Source organism: Eretmochelys imbricata, chromosome 15 (assembly GCF_965152235.1).
Source record: "Eretmochelys imbricata isolate rEreImb1 chromosome 15, rEreImb1.hap1, whole genome shotgun sequence".
Taxonomy (NCBI): domain Eukaryota; kingdom Metazoa; phylum Chordata; order Testudines; family Cheloniidae; genus Eretmochelys; species Eretmochelys imbricata.
The window spans coordinates 18245735-18262598 of NC_135586.1; the positions used below are offsets into that span (position 1 = coordinate 18245735).

Consider the following 16864-nt stretch of genomic DNA (forward strand, 5'->3'; position numbering starts at 1 on the left):
TCTGTTGTCTCATTCAGGGAAAATTAGATATTTGAGTGGACTTTTAAAAGAAGACAATGAAAAAATGAAGGACAGCATACATTTTCCTGGTTTTAAACCCATGCCAAAAAACAACCAACCCACCCTCATAAAACTTAGTTAGCATTAGCTTTCAATGCAGCATCTTGAATTCACTTCTTCCTATGGTTACAGGCAATTGTGCTGCCAAACAGGATAAGGAATTTCAGAACTCAGCCTTTACATTTGTAACGCTGATCCAGTGGAATCTGTGCATGTTGTTGGTTCTCATGCATGGATATAAGGGACTGGAAAAACAAAGGTTTGACGAAGATTTAACCTGAGACTAATATCTGCTAAAACAGATGGCTATGGAGACGCTGAAGACTTAAAAATGCTTGATGTTCAAAAGCATGTAGCAGCTGCTGCTTCCACTAGGGGTTGTCTGTTTTCACTGCAAAGGTGATGCTCAAGCACAAGAATGGAGGTCAATGGTATGAAACAAGAAGTCCCTATACATATACCAAAACATATTGCTATAACCTCCCACTGTCTAACATCCATATCAAACAAAAAGGTCAGAAAAATCACTGCTGCGTGATAAATATGCATGCAACATGACAAAATACTCCCTGACAGTTACCTATCCTCATAGACAGTGCAGTACCAGTTGTCCATCTTCTAACCCCATTATAAAACTGACATGTTCAAAGGTTATTATAAATAAAATATTGGCTCTTGAGGAGTTATCAGGGAAGTCTTTCTCCAAAACAAAAAGATAGTGCCAACACAGTGACTTGCATCCTACCAAACCCTGGCACATTAATCAAGAAGGGGTATTGTGTTAGCAACAGAAAGCTTGGCTGCATGTCTAAGCTTAGGGCAAAGGCTGAGACTATCATCTTGTGAAGCGGATACAAGTTACTGATATTTCTAAATTTGACATGAAGGCTAAAAGAAAATATTATGTTACTGTTAGATTCATTTTTATTTTTCTCATAGGGGAATTTTCAAGCTGGTGAAGCATATGGAAAAAGGGAATTCAGTCTTACCTTATCGTCAATATCACTCTCGCTGTCACACTGCAGATTAGAGAAAGAGAGAGAGAAAAGGCTTCATGAAATGTCTGTATATAAATGAAACTCCTGCATCATCATCTACAATCTTTCAGGTGGCTGATTAATAGATATTTCAATGAACAGAGTGTACACTTTCATTGTATACATTTTACATTGCCAAAATAAATAAAATATGCAAACTAGCAGCAGATTTCTCTTTTTTTTTAATAAAAATACAATGTGCTAGTAGTTGAATTAGATGTTCACACACAAAGTCGGCTTTAATCAAATGAGACAATCAGCTATATGTTGCAACAACCACTGGATGTCACATGGATATTTCAATACAAATCTTGGCCTCTTTTCATCCAAAACTCTGGAAATGTATAGACACAGCTGTGGATGCCCCTAGCTTGATAAGCACTTTGTCATTTAATGAGGAAACTGTGAAGGTGGCAACAGTTTCTAAATCAGTTTAGTGGTACCCATAATGGTAACTGAAAATATTTAAAATAAATTATTTTGAATAGTTTAGCTTAAAATCAGATTGCAAACCCAAGTCGAAAAGTGTTTATTTAAAGAGTTTCAGAGCAAACTCTTTTATTGTTTCTGAAAAGGGAATATTTCATTTTCATTGCACAAGCGATGGCAAGATAACTAGAACTCTGAATCTTTAGGGGTGTATGGATTTCATTGGCCACAGGTCAGAAAGATTTACATTTGCAAGATAGAAATAAATCCACACAGAGTAGAAACGTCTAGTTGTTGTGGGGCTTCTGGATTCCACTGGAATTTTAGTTCACCGTGCGTGGATACTGCAGCGCACATTTGCAAATAGAGGTTAGGATGGGAATCCATGTTGTGAACTGCTTTATTGGGGCTCAACAAGCTGAGACCATGCACCACAAGTATGGAAACTGGACGTGAGAAATCTGCACATCTGTATTACCGAAGTAAGAAAAGGAAACCTTTTCTTAGGTCATCTAGTCCCCATCTTCTAATCTCGAGAGAAAGAGGATTGTTCCTTACTGTATAATAAGTTAGCTTAATTGGAACGTTGTGAAACATAATGCAGTTATGCTGTGACTCCCTTGCCTTTCTGTGGTTTGCCTTAGAAATTACACAATCTCTCCTTTCTTTTGGCATATGAAGTGGCCATCCCCAAGGACCCTACGACTCTGTATTCTTTGATACGTACAAAGCACACAGTAAACCTGGCATTCGTCGGTCATGATTCTATAGTTAAGATTGCCACAGGTTTCCAATCTAAAGCTTATTCTCACCTAACTTTTTGCAGTAATAATATTCCCACCCAAAAATGTATGTGGATCATGGATGGGGGGGCGGGGTGGTCAATAATTTTTTGGCTGTTATTTCAACAAACACTTTTCAGATGTTTCAAAAGTCTTTAAAAAGTGGCATGACCCGTCCCTTCTTCAAACTGTAACAGCCTCTTCTGATTTTCAGCCTCCTTTCACTGACAAATGCCACAGTTTTACATCAGCATGTGCATCCGTGCACTCGTGTCTCTCACAGTTCTGAAGAAACAAGAATTCAAAGCAAAGAAGTTGGTAATCTTGGTTACTACTGATTTGATCTCTCTTTAATGACGCTACTCAGCGAGACTTATCCATCTGTCAGCAGCAACGGGCAGTGGTTAGGTTAACCTGGGAACACTCTATAGGTAACTGGTTAGTCTCTAAGGTGCCACAAGTACTCCTTTTCTTTCTATAGGTAATGTGGTGCTTCAGGTAGAACAGCCTTAGCCAGCTGAATGCTTCAGCACCTGAACCTTCTGTGCAAATGTAGAAGAGCGGCGAGCCTATTTTAAAGTATAAAAATGTAAGCAATTCAATAGGAGATGGGGCTACCGAGCTAAATAGGATCCCATGGCAACTTGGGTCTCCCCTCACAGCCCACCATAGGTTTAGGCAACTCTATTTTCACTTCTGAGCCCCGTTTCACTTTTTAAAGGAAAGAAAAGAAGGAAAGTCACAACACACAAACTTTGTTAAACTTTCAGGTGCCCTTAAGGTTCAGTCATTCAGTTAACTGCAAAGAGCTAAATACATTTGTTCCATGTGTTACACTGTGCACTCCATTTATAAGAATCACTGATATTAGAATCAACCACGTATAGTTATCAAAACCACTGGAACAAAATCATTCCTAAACTAACTAAAATAAGCCGCTTGAAAGAATCAACTGCTTATAAGAATCAAATCATCCAGGACAAATGTAATTCTTATAAAAGGAGTGCACTTGTATAAAGTAGCAAATATTTAATAATGGGCTCTTCAATTTAGCAGAAAAAGTTACAACTTGGTCCAATGACTGGAAGTTAAAGCTAGACAAATTTAGACTGGAAATAAGGTGTACATTTTCAACAGTGAGAGTAATTAACCATTGAAACAATTTACCAATGGTCGTAGTGGATTTTCTATCACTGAGCATTTTTAAATCAAATTGGATTTTCTCTAAAATATATGCTCTAGAATTATGTTTTGGAAGTTCTATGGCCTGTGTTATACAGGAGGTCAGACTATATAATCCCCTCTGGCCTTGGAATCTATGAATCTATGGAAAATACTGCAAGAAAGAAGGATGTAAAATTCCTGTGATGCTGTGATAGCCATGCGTGCCTAAACTGAAATTCTGGAAAGAAACAATCCAAAAACTGCAGCAAACTCAGAGATATGCAACCCTGTTCCCTTCAAGAGCTGTGCTTATAGAACCAAATGTCACAAGGTAGGCTGCACTACATTTGTATTTTGCACATCTTCAAACATCAGCTTATCAAATCATTACCACTGTCAGGGTAATCTTCAGAAACCACTGGAAGCCAATGCCTAGTGGACAGCTCTTGTGCTACACATTAAGTACATGGTTAAATGTTTTGCTAGACTGAAACCTAAATTCTCAGTGACAGAACCTTCAAAGATGCTGTTGCCCCCTACTTTTCAGCATATTTAAAACTTCACTAAGGAATCATAGAATATCAGGATTGGAAGGGACCTCAGGAGGTCATCTAGTCCAACCCCCTGCTCAAAGCAGGACCAATCCCCAATTTTTGCCCCAAATCCCTAAATGGCCCCCTCAAGGATTGAACTCACAACCCTGGGTTTAGCAGGCCAATGCTCAAACCACTGAGCTATCCCTCCCCCCAACTTTATACAGACTGGTCCTTTCAAATAATTTCACACATGCCCTACTTTTCAACTTATGTTGCTAAGTTTCATGAAATAAACAAATAAATAGAAGGGGTTAGTGTCACTTCTGGAGACCGGGGGTTTCCACATCATGTTTGACGGTCAAAAGACAAAATCACTTTGTTAGAGACTCTCATCCTAGTCCCTAGCCCCAGTGGATGTTTGCTGACTTCAGAAAGACCCTCACAACAAAGCTGTGCTGTTTTCTGCTCTGGGGAGGCCCAGGCCTAAGACCGAAGGGGCACTGCACCTCGTGATTAAAGTGCATTGGCAGCACACGGTGTGTAGCCACCTGCCTGAACCTGAACTTGGCTCAACACAGTACTGACAAAGCATCAATCGAAAAGCTTAAGAGAAAAAGAAAAGGGAGATAGAGTCAGAGCAGTAAGCTAATTATGGTCTCTATAAATACACTATTTAGGGAGACTGGATGATTTAGGGGATTGGGAGCTTTTCATCTCCAGCTGTGTGGTCGAAATCCAGCCTAAGTCAGTAGTGACCAAAAGCCAGTATCATCTAACAGCTGTTTGGAGCTCAATATGAAACAGATTACTTTAGTCCAGTTCCTATAGTGGAAGGGGTCCACGGTCCCAAACCACCATCCAGTTGATACTACTTCTTGTGGTCTCTCTGGCCTGGTCTACACTAGAAAATTAGCTCAGTTTAACTACATCGGTTAGGGGTGCAAAGAATCCATGTCCCTGAGCAAGGTAGTTAAGCCCACTTAAGTCCCTGCATAGACAGAGCTAGACTAATGGAAGAAACCTTCCATAGACCTAGCTACTGCCTCTCAGGGAAGTGGATTACCCACGCTGATGGAAGAACTCCTCCCATCGGTGCAGGTAGTGTCTACACTGAAGCACTACAGTGGTGCTGCTGCAGTGGCTCAACTGTGTTTTAGGTGTACACAAGCTACAGAATGAATGAACCAAAAAGACTTAATTATCTTTTCACACTTAAGGCACTGTCTACACAACACTGTGGCTATCATTTTGACTGCTGTGTCACTTAGACTTGCACTGAGATGGGATTAGTAGATTAATCGGTTTCAAAGACAGAAGAGACTATTTTGACCATATAGTCTGACCTCCTGCATAACACAGGCCAGAGAATTTCACCTAATGCTTCCTGCATCTAGACCCATAACATGTGGTTGAACTACGGCATATCTTTTAGAAAGACACCCAGTCTTGATTTAAAGACCCCAAGTGATAGATAAATGACTCAGTGGCTAAAGTGGTGGCTACAGCTGGAGGTTTCTACTCATATACGCTGAATCTACCCCTAGTGTGGATTAATTGGGGCAAGCGATGGAGGGAATTTTTTTAGAAAATTTCCCTCTTTAAATAGGGCCCAAACAGTAACCAACTTGAAACAAATTTGAAGTAAATCTGAGAGGTAGTGTGGGGGGGGAGGTTGCACTGTTGATATCCTATGTTGTACTGGTTCTATAAGTGTGGGACTTTCCAGGCTGCCAACCGATCACCTTGTAACAGCTCTAAATGTAATTTAAAAATTATACATACAAACTAATCAAGTAATTTCCACTTCTTGTTTGAGAATTCTGTATCTCACAAGCATTAATAGAAATTCTTGCTGAGACTTATTCAAAAGAACCCAGTTGTACCACTTGATATAAATTCTAATTAACCAAGCCCAGAAAAGTATTATTTTATTTTAAAATAATTCTTGAAAATTTCTTTAAAGTTGATATATTTTTGCCTATTAGTCATGCCAAGATATTTCATAGATTTGATACATAAATGTTAGCCTCTCTAAACATGGTAGTTTAGTTCAAATGTTTTTGAAAGCAGATTTTTTTAAAAAATAATTTTGGAATGTAAATATCCATTATTATCCAAATCTAATGTGATTTCTAGGAGGTTATAAGTATTAGTGGCTTTTGAAGATTCACGGTTGTCTCTCTATTTACAGCTGAGTAGTGTATAACATGGAAAAAAATGAAAAAGGCACTGTAGAAAACTAAAAACAATCTTACCTGTGCTTTAAGGGAAAAAAGCTCGACGGGAAACTTGCTTGCTTAATATAGATCTGGTAGACCCACACAACCATAATGAATATAAAAATCCATTACAGATGGCTTCCATTACTAAAAGGTGCAGAACTGCCTTATTTTGATACCTAATTTTGCTCTGTGTGATACACAACTTTGCCTGACATAGAAAAGTGAAAGCTGTAAAAAGCAAGTGAACCATCAAAACTGCAATCTAAATTTTATAAACTGACATACAAATGAAACAAACATCTGATATCTGAGGATAAGTTTTTCAATTCAGAATCTGAAAATACACCATAATTAATTGTTTAAAAACGAAAAGGAAAGCAAAGATTTTCATTTCATTTTAATTTACATTTTCCTTGGTTTAAACACCGAGGCTTCAATCCTACAATTGAAAAAGCCAGCGAAGCACCACGTGGGTGAAGAGCAGTTTGCAAATTTGGCTCCATCCGCATGAAGCCAAATGCAAGATGTTGCCTTTAAATGGACTATTTTGGACAGCAAGCAACAACTACTTCGTTTATCTTATGGACCAGATGAGAGAGGCTAGATTTCTTTTCCAATCTCTTCCAATCCTGCATAGATTTAACGTACGTAAGCTTTACTCATCTGAGTAGATCCACTGACTTCACTGCAACTATTCAAGTCAGCAAATGTACACACGTTCTTAGTCTTTGCAGGAATTGGGCTCTAATCTCTGTGATTCTACACAGAAACAAGCCCAGCGCGCTCTATGTATGTTAACCTTTGAATCAAACCTGCTAATAGAGCTAAAAGAATGCTACAGTGTGCAAGAAATAATTATAATTATCAGTGTATGATTTGGACTACTGATCAATATAGAATGACCTGGAAAATGGAGAGTGTAAAAACAAGCTCAAGCTCTGGAAAATGGAGGGTGTACAACAAGCCCAAATAGATTTTCCTCCACCTCCCACCCATTCTCAAAGGAAATCAATGGCCAGCTCCAGTGAAAAGCCAAGCTACAATATTTATTAAGTGTATGGGGTTTTTCTTAAACAATTTAAAGAAACTTACATTCATATACACATAAAGAAACAGGAACTCTCAGGCTGCTGAATGTGCAAGAGTGACACAAAGAAAGAAGCAACTACAGCAAAAGCGATTCCGCCTGGGGAAATACATGAAAAACAAAACCAATGTCATCTCTTCCTGCCCCACCCTCCCAAAAAAGTAGATTTCAATAGATCAGTTTAGTTTCTGTGGTAACACACTTCAGTATCCTTATGCCCCCCTCCCCATGATAAAAGAAAGGCCTTGGGTCAAAAGAGAAAGACTGATGTTTTGTGTTGAGAGGAGGTTTAAATGAATAATTAAGTAATAGGAAAAACTTCAAGTTGACCCACAAGATTCTCAGGGACCTATGGAGAAAAGGCTGTTCTGGGATGATGGGAGGGGTTCCAGAGGTACTCTCAAAAGAACTAGCAAACTAAGATGGTGTAAATCACACAACCAGTCTCCACACAAACTTTGTCTAAGGAATGTCAACTGCAGAGGAATTAAAAAAAAAAAAAAAAAAAAAAGCAGCTCTCCACAGTTTTACCTCCCACGCAGCTGTTGTCAATGGGACAAAAGCCCTTGTCAAAATACAAAGTTAAAGAAATGTAAAGAATGGCAACTGTTGACAGCTATGGGGGCTCATTGAAAGACAAAAGCTTCAATTACCTGGATATTCCTAGAGGCCTGTTAACACTCCTGGTCTATAAGCAAAACTGTAAACAGCCCATTGTACTATGTTCATACAGGCTTGTAAAAGGATTGTTTGCTGAATTTTGCCAATTGCCTCTTAATTCCACCAAGAATGTTTGCAAAGCAGACCCTAATTGCCCCAGAGTTTGTAAACAGTTTCCTCCAACACAAGGTTCCAGTCAGGGAAAGTTAACGAAAAAGAAAAACACAGTGGAACTGGCTCAATCTGCCACACAGAGGCCATATATGCTTCCCATCCTCCTGCCCTAAATGAGGTTGAAGTGAACTTTCTAGTAAGGTATGGAGCAGAGAGGCAAACAATTTCTTTTTGCGAATACAGACTAACACGGCTGCTACTCTGAAACCTGTCAAAATGGATTGCAGTTAGCGCATTGAAGAGATTGCAAAACTAGCTGTTAAATCAACATGGAAAGAGGACTTGATCACAATCTCATCAACTGCTATGGTGCAAGATCAGATTCAGGATGAGGCAGAGGTTGCTTTGGAGGGTAAAAGTGGTGGTTTTCTACCTTCCACACATGTAATCCCAGAATTCCCTACGCACTATTATCTGCCCCCACTATCTTGCCTCACGTCTGAGCAATCAGAGACAAGACTACTCTAGAAAGTGCAGGCTCACAGCCCTCGTCTTCTGTGGCTGTTGTGCGAGTGTTTGTGATTTCAGGCAGGGAATAGTTTCAATATGCCGTCCCCTATGCTTCCTGCCTCACAGTTCAAGACCTGGAGTTAGGGTTGGCTGGCGCTATGAGCCCAGCAAGAGGTGAATATGGTGGCTCCTGTGATGGGAGAGGGCATAAAAGGACAAGGTGGGCTGGGTTCTTGCAAGATTTCTAGCCTCAACAGGACTTCCAGGGAATACTGGGAGTCTCGCGGGACTTGGCATGAAATTTGGAGCTCTAAAGGGAGCCCTGTACTCAGAGCCACTTCCTGTTTCCAAGTGGAGACAGCCAAACTGATGCTGGCAGCTCCTTGTGGCAGGTGCCCAGTGCACAAATCTGCTGATTTAGGCTTAAAAAAAGGGTAACACAGTAGGAATCCCGAGAGCATCTTCTTATGAGATGGGGGAAACATGTCTAGCCCCCTGGGACAAATGTGAAACAGGGGCCGGGACATTATCCCAGGGTTGCGGGGTGACTGACGGCAGTGCTAGCAGGGTGGGGGTCAAGGTCCCCTCTCGCCTCAACCTTCGTAAAGGGGAGGATTGTTAGCAGACAGGTAGAGGCACCCAGAGAACCTCCTAGCATGGTGACTGGCTTCCACTGTGGTGGGAGCAGCCAAAGAATTGGCAAAAGCTTAATGGGGTGCAAGTAATTGGTCTGAACTGCCCCCTGACGGGACCCTTGGATGTAATTTGACTAATAAAGTTGCGGCCTGGTTAAAAACCATACCACATGTGTCCTTGCCTTCTTCCATGCGGTGAGCACAACAAAGTTGGATATGTCAGTGATTTAAAGACGGACAAGGAGTTACTTCAGTGGTGAAACACTCCAGTTTAATATTTGGCCCGTGGTTTAAAGACTTCAAGGTGCAGAGAATCCTCCAGCAAGTGACCCGTGCCCTACGCTGCAGAGGAAGGCGAAAAACCCCTAGGGCCTCTGCCAATCTGCCCTGGAGGAAAATTCCTTCCCGACCTGAAATATGGCGATCAGCTAAACCCTGAGCATATGGGCAAGACTCACCAGCCAGACACCCAGGAAAGAGAGGGAAACATTATCCGTAGGACGATGTGTGGATGCGTCTCTGCCTTAAAACAAATAGAGCACAGTCCTGATACTCCTGATTTGCACAGCACAAGTAGTACAGTAGTAATTTTTTCTACACCCACTTGTACATAGCTCACACACCCACTCATACAGTACCAAAAGATGGTCACAATATTTTGTGGTTATTATTTCCAACCATATATTATCATCTCATTTCCCTTTAATGGCCAGCTTGCTGGAAACATCAGGCTCAAAACCTTGCATTGTTTAAAAGCAAAATAAAATACTACATATTTTTAGGTTTCAGAGTAGCAGCCGTGTTAGTCTGTATCTGCAAAAAGAAAAGGAGAACTTGTGGCACCTTAGAGACGAACAAATTTATTTGAGCATAAGCTTTCATGAGCTACAGCTCACTTCATCGGATGCATTCAGTGGAAAATACAGTGGGGAGATTTATATACATAGAGAACATGAAACAATGGGTGTTACCATACACACTGTAATGATGAAGTGAGCTGTAGCTCATGAAAGCTCATGCTCAAATAAATTTGTTCGTCTCTAAGGTGCTACAAGTACTCCTTTTCTTTTTCCATATTTTTAAAGACTCCTCCCCCTTGTTCCCTTCTTCTCACCCCCCAAATTAATTCTCCAGAGCTGCAGGGAGGTGCTTATGGCAATGGTTGTGAATGTGTGTGTAGGGGTGTTGTTTCCTATTAAGTCTGGCATCAGATTCAAGTCTGCAGGGGCTTGCTTAAGATGATAGGAAGAGGAAGTTTTATCATGAGCCAAGCTGACAGAAAAGCCTGCTAATGGGACTTGAGGCATACACCCGAAAGAAAGTGCCAAAACATTAAGCTACCGCCAAGTGTCAGAGGGCCACTGATTTATTGCAGCAATTTTGCCACTGTGTCCTTCTTTATAAAGTCCCATAAGCCCTTCCTGCTGGCAAGAAAGCATGAGCTGCTGCAGCTAGGGGGGAAGTTTAGATCCACAGCACATAGACGGCCAAGAGAAAAGAGCGGGGGTGGAAAGAAGAAGGAAATCAAATGTTGACTTGAACTTGCCCCAGGCAGGAATGAGTCCTCTTAGGTCCACTGGCTCCTTGACAGTTTGATGAAATGAGTCAGGATCGCCCTATGGCTAGACCAGCTTAGGCTTCTGAGTACTAGGGTAGAGCTGTAAGAAACAGATTGAGCCTCAGGGCAGCAATTTTTTCCCCCTTCTCTCCTCCGCATTTGGCTAGGGGAAAGGGAGTTTATGAGCACTACGAATGTATATGCTGAGCCTTTGTCTATGTGCATGTAGGGGGGAAGTGGTGGTGGGGGAGGAGAACAGCACAAGTGTATTAGTAGTGGCAGCCCTGGATAGCTGATAGCTCTGAGCACTATAACTAATTTTGAGGGGCAATGATGCATCATATGGTCTGTCTGCTGTTTGGTCTGAGGGGGCCCCTGTTGTGAAGCAGCAATCAAGAGGACATTTTGTTAAGTGACCAACAGCTGTCATTTGCAAGCTGAGAGGAGAGAAGGAGGGGGGTGGGTGAACGTTGTACCTTGGAGGCAGAGCACATTAATCCACCAATCTGCCTCAGATTTAACTCTAAAAATGCTCAGCACCTCCTCCACTCTATTACCCATCCTGAAAGATGCATTCCTCTCATGAGGTGTGACTCCGTCAGACAGTGCAAGCTTCCTTACCTCTCTGGGTCAAGGAACCAATGCTAAAATACTGTTTAATATTCCCTTTTAATTTCAAAAATCAAGTTTATCTGCTGCATCTTAGGGTCAATCCCTCATGGACTGTTTTTTCCCCCCCCTTTCCTTTTCCTTAGCATTCATAAATTAATCAAGGAAGACCCTGACACTTAGTCATTTCACGCTGTACAACATAAAAGACAGTCCCCTGATGATCCATGCTAGGATCTATTAAAAGGGCGGGGGTGGGGTGGGGGGGGGAAGAGAGCTAAGAAAGAGGGGAGAAGAGGAGGGGGGAAAGGGAAAAAAACCTCAACCTTTTTGATTTTTTAAGATAAAAGCTGGAGGACTTTGTTAAAAATTCTAGCCTACATCAAAATACCTTAAATAATTCAAAGAACATGTTAAAGGGAAGAAACTGAATGTTGCTCTGATGTTCAATTGCTGCAACGCAGAATATTATTACCCAAAACACCACAGCCTGTTAAGGGAGAGAGCAGCCTTGAGCATTTCAGTTCTTTAGAAAAATGTCAGAACTTGTAAAAATCATAATTTCCAGCAACTTATTATTATTATTTTTTTTTTTGCATGATGTAAACTCAGTGAGACTGAAATGTAGGTTTCTGACAAGCTGTTAACAAGACAACTTTAGATATCTGTCTGGAGCTCTCAGGGAGATGGCTGCCATTTCATTGCTTCGAAGAAGTTCATGACATGACAAGCAAAAATCAGGGAACAGAGACCTAAAAACCACGGTGTAATTTTCATTTGCTTCTGTCGTGAAAGAATTCAGGCAGAAATATTAGAAGGCTGCACAACTAAAAAAGCCAGCAACTGGAAAATCATTGCTTGGGTTTGACAAGCACATCTTTTTCTACTGAAAATGGATTTTTTTTCCTCTCTTACGTGAAATAATTTTGTTAAAAAAAGGATTAACTCCAAATTATTTCATAAGATCCTCAAGGATTCTAAGAGCTGCCGGTTTTTCATACTCTGTCTAAAAATGATTCGTTTAATATGAAACTTCTTCTACCTTTAGGGAAATATAAAATCTGGTGCCACCTTTTCTTATGGCACACTGCAAGCTTCTGCTCTACTCTAGAGTAACCCGATGGACACTGCTGTAATATAAGGGCGTTTAATAAAAACAAATTCATATAAACAAAGAATATGAGCACCCAATGTCGTCCAAAGAGTACTGCTCACACCTCACTCAAAAGAATCCTTCTTGAAGGCTAAACAAGCTAGAATCACAAAATACAAGACTGAATTACAGAAGGTCTGGGGTTTCATCAGACATCTGGCCTCAGGCCTTAGTATACCAGTCAACAGGCACTCCATGACTCTTTGGAGGGACTAAATGGTCTCTCTTCCAGAATCTATCCGTGCTGCAGCATGATTAGACACAAGTGAGAAACCTACACGGTAGAATCTGTGATCATGAAAGGGAGACCAAAGGTGAGAATCTGGCTCAAAATCTCTTTCTATGTAAAATTGATAATCTGAAAGCGTTTTCTTATCCATAACTGTCAGCACACCAGGCGATGCATCTTACTTAGGTTTTGTGTTTCTTAAACCAACTTGCGAGGTACTGGTAACATACTCTTTCAGCCAAAGATGTGAATCTAGCTCTGGCATCCAAAATTGAAAAGTTAGTCTTAGTTCAATTCTTAACAACAATGTTATAAGTATGGACCTCATAGCATAAGTGCTGAGGTCCATTCACTGACAATTTGACAAATTTTCCCCTCCATTACAGTGCTTTGACATTATAGTGATAGATGCTTTAGGGAACCCTAAGACAGACAAAAAGAAAAGGAGTACTTGTGGCACCTTAGAGACTAACAGATTTATTTGAGCATAAGCTTTTGTGAGCTACAGCTCACTTCATCGGACGCATTCACTGGAAAATACTAAGACAGACAGACACACATTTTCAACTCCATGGTTAATTACAGCCTGCACTGGCATGGAGATAGAGTGGATGATCCAGTAGATCATTTCTCTCTCTACCATCTATGATTCTACGACTGATATAAATGGGGTACCTACCTTTGGTTTAACTAAGGGCCAGAATTTGGCCCAGTATTTACACATACCAGGCAAATAATGAACTGAAGTTTTTTCATCCCTTCCTCTTTCAATTCTTTTCTACACTGCTCAATGGTGCAAATCTAAGGCTGCTTTTGGATAATTGAAAGGACAGCGCACACAAAGTTGAATGGCTGACACTGCATTTCATCAATTTACAACACGGAGGGAACTCTGACAAGAAAAGAAGTCTGGTTTGTCCCTCTTCAGAGGCAATGACAAGTTCTTTTCATTCCACACTTACTATGGCATTGTGTGACCTGTCAGTCATTTTCTTTTCATTAGGCAGACGCTTTGGGAGACATCACAGTGTCAGTGCTCTACATGGGCTTTCACTGAGAAGCTAGAGAAAGATTCATTACTTCTTTTTTATTCTGTAGTTTTAAAATGTGACTAAGCTCACCTGCTTCTAACAGGTGGCTCATCCTACCCCTCCTTCCAATCAGACTGCTTGTTTGGGCTTTCCTAGCCTCTTGGTTCTGCCCAACTTAGCTTTATGAGATTGTGGCTCCCCAATATCCTCACACTCCAAGATGGCTCCTTAGAGGAGAAAGAGAGAGAGTAAAATGGAGAGAGAATTTTCAATTACTCTGCCAGCCCTGTCATCCCATCCTCGCAGCTGGCGTATTCTGTGTATAATATTCAACAGTGACCTTGCTTATAGCCTAGATGTTAACATGAAGTAACTCTAGTCCTTGTCCTAGTCCCAGGAAGTGGAGTCAGGCAAACAGCAAATATTAACTCAAAAAGCAAACTATTTGCAATGGTGAAGGGTGAAGACAATTGTGGTTTGACTACATAAGCCTTACTAAATTTAAAGAGGGAGGTTGGGTTATTTGGATTTGACCAAAAGTCATTATGTCACTTCATTCTATGGTAATCCCTCACCGTAACCATAGCTATCTGTCCAGAGATCTCAAGCTTATTGTAATTACAAATTTTTTTTCTACTTGGGCCTTATCTAGTCCAGGTGTACGTTTAAATGCTATATCCATGTTACAATAGGATAACAAAAGGAGCAAAAGCACTAAAACACTAAAAAATAACAAGGGTTTATTAAATGTGCCTCTGCTATGACTGGAATACATTTAGATATTCTTAGCTCTCCTGCGGCATTGCATGTAACTCTGTTTGGGAATTTCATTTACCTATATATTTGGTGGAGAACATGCATGGCTGTCTATTAGATGGCAGGAAGCTGTTATAGGAAATTTCAGCAAGGAACTCAGTAGATAAAGTGCTTTTTAATCTATTCATATCATACTTAATAAAACTGACCCTTCCAGAATGAACAGCAGCTTGTGGCTATGGAATATGCTGTGATTTGTTATGGCTAAGTCATGGGAATATTTATTTTATTTTACTTTATAAATAAAGAGCTGCATTTGTCCCATTTGATCATCCTGTCAACTTAACTCCTTTGCAAGCCATTGCTTCTCCCCATCCAGACACATTCTTTAAAAAGTAGAGCTACTGGTTTTCACATGGCAGCAATGAAACCACAGAATGGGCTACACATCAACACATGCACATAGCCACACATATGCACAATGTGTGTTCCAGGTCACGGGAGGAGTTAAAAGAAACTGGGCCAAGACTGATGTTAAAGAACTTGTGCCCAACATTTTCAAACTTGGATGCCTAAAGTTGGGCACCTAATTCCAAAAAAGGTGTATTTTACAAACCCAACTTTGGGTATCCAAATTTGAAAATGTTGGGCACAAGTTCTTTAACAACTTTACAGGTATGGCCATCTTAGGACAAGTGGTGACACCAAGCAGAGCTCGCAAATTGCATACAAGATAATCTATTCCCATGGTTATACACATTATTTTTACATAATGTTCAATTTGGAATTTGGACCTGAAATTTAATCAAAGGGAGAAGGACCTACAGCATTCCCTATTTGTCTTAAATCAGGAAAACAAAGTACACTATATAATAATTTCAGCAGATGTCCTAATGTTACTCAGGTGACTCAGATACATGGCTCTGTTAAGGCCTTTTAACTGCCCAAAAGGAAAGTCTTTGGTGCTGTCGCATGTATGACTTAGAAGACTTATGTATAATTAACATTATAATCAATGTTATTTAATCCCATTGCAATTTAACTCATAAAAAACTGTTTGCTGTTGTTGATAATAAAGGATAAACCTTATAATAACTACCAGTCATGTCTGCATGAACATCATCATTCAATCTGGTTAATGATTTAACACAACCAGGGAATCATCTACAGAAGCCCATTTCCTCTCTGAGGCAGCTTTCAGCGTATGTGCTAAAACACTTCAATCACGGTTGTTGAGGGAAGGACAGCCTGGCCTCCTTGATTGTACTAGTAGGTAGTACAGGCCCTGGGCAAAAAATTACTAAGATGGCAGCTGAAGAACATTTTAAATCCAAGGTGTAAAGGGAACAGAAATTTTAGATGCATACAATGCAACTCTTCAACAGTCAAATTTGAACAGACTCCCTCCTTTCACTCCATCCAGCCCTCAAAGCTGTAGAGATAGGTAGGTCATGGAGGTGAAGAAAACCATTGCCTGGAGTGTTCCCATGTGTATTTTTACTGAATGTTATGCAGTGAAGTATCTGAGGACTGGGCCCCTGTCATTAACCAGCTTTTGCCTTGAACTATTGAAAGACAAACTTGAAAATGATAGGTTTCACTTTAGATTAGAAATTGTGGGTGCTTATCTGAAACGTTGAATACTCTCTACCTTCTCATCTCACCCATTCCTTCACTTCCCTTTCAGTAACCCCTGGGTACCCAACTTGCTCTTGCCAACCTGCAAATCCTCAATGCTCCACCCAACTTTATCTACGGAAGCGTCTACCTACCTTTGCATTCCATTTGTATCCACTGGAAAGATAGTCTGGCCTGTACTGACCTCAAAGATGGAGTTTGGAGTCTCTGGAAAGTTCTCAAGGAGCCTAACGTGCATTTGAAACCCTCCGTAACTGACCCTCCTGTAACACTTAAAATTAGTTTGGGGGTCAACCCACTTTTTGTTGTTTGCAAATTTAATATTTTTATTTATTTTTCCATATATTTCTTCTTCAGAGCAAATGTCTGCTTGGATGGATGGATGGATCGATGGATGTTAACAGCTGGGTCTCCCCAAGCAAACTGACAACAATGAATGTAATCCCCAACTCTTTGATAAGCCTTTCCTCAGTAGTGATATCTTTCTCCAGGACTAACCCACAACAGGATGGTTGAAAAGTAGAAGAAAAGAAGGAACACCTCAAGAGGAGGAGGAGTAGATGAAGAACAGTAAATTAAAGAACAAAGATAACAAAAAACAACCCCTTCTCCCCCATTGTGGACTAGCAATGGGATGGGACTACAAATATTGCC

General features: G+C 40.5%; 1 protein-coding gene across 8 annotated transcripts in view; it reads right to left on the bottom strand.

Moving 5' to 3' along the window:
- The window catches only part of FBRSL1 (fibrosin like 1), a 740278-nt gene that overhangs the window by 218604 nt on the left and 504810 nt on the right, over positions 1-16864 (bottom strand). For all 8 annotated transcript variants that reach the window (XM_077834760.1, XM_077834758.1, XM_077834761.1 and 5 more), the window contains exon 5: positions 1050-1079. In XM_077834760.1, the coding sequence (XP_077690886.1) occupies positions 1050-1079 (30 nt within the window). The remainder of the gene's footprint in view (positions 1-1049; positions 1080-16864) is intronic.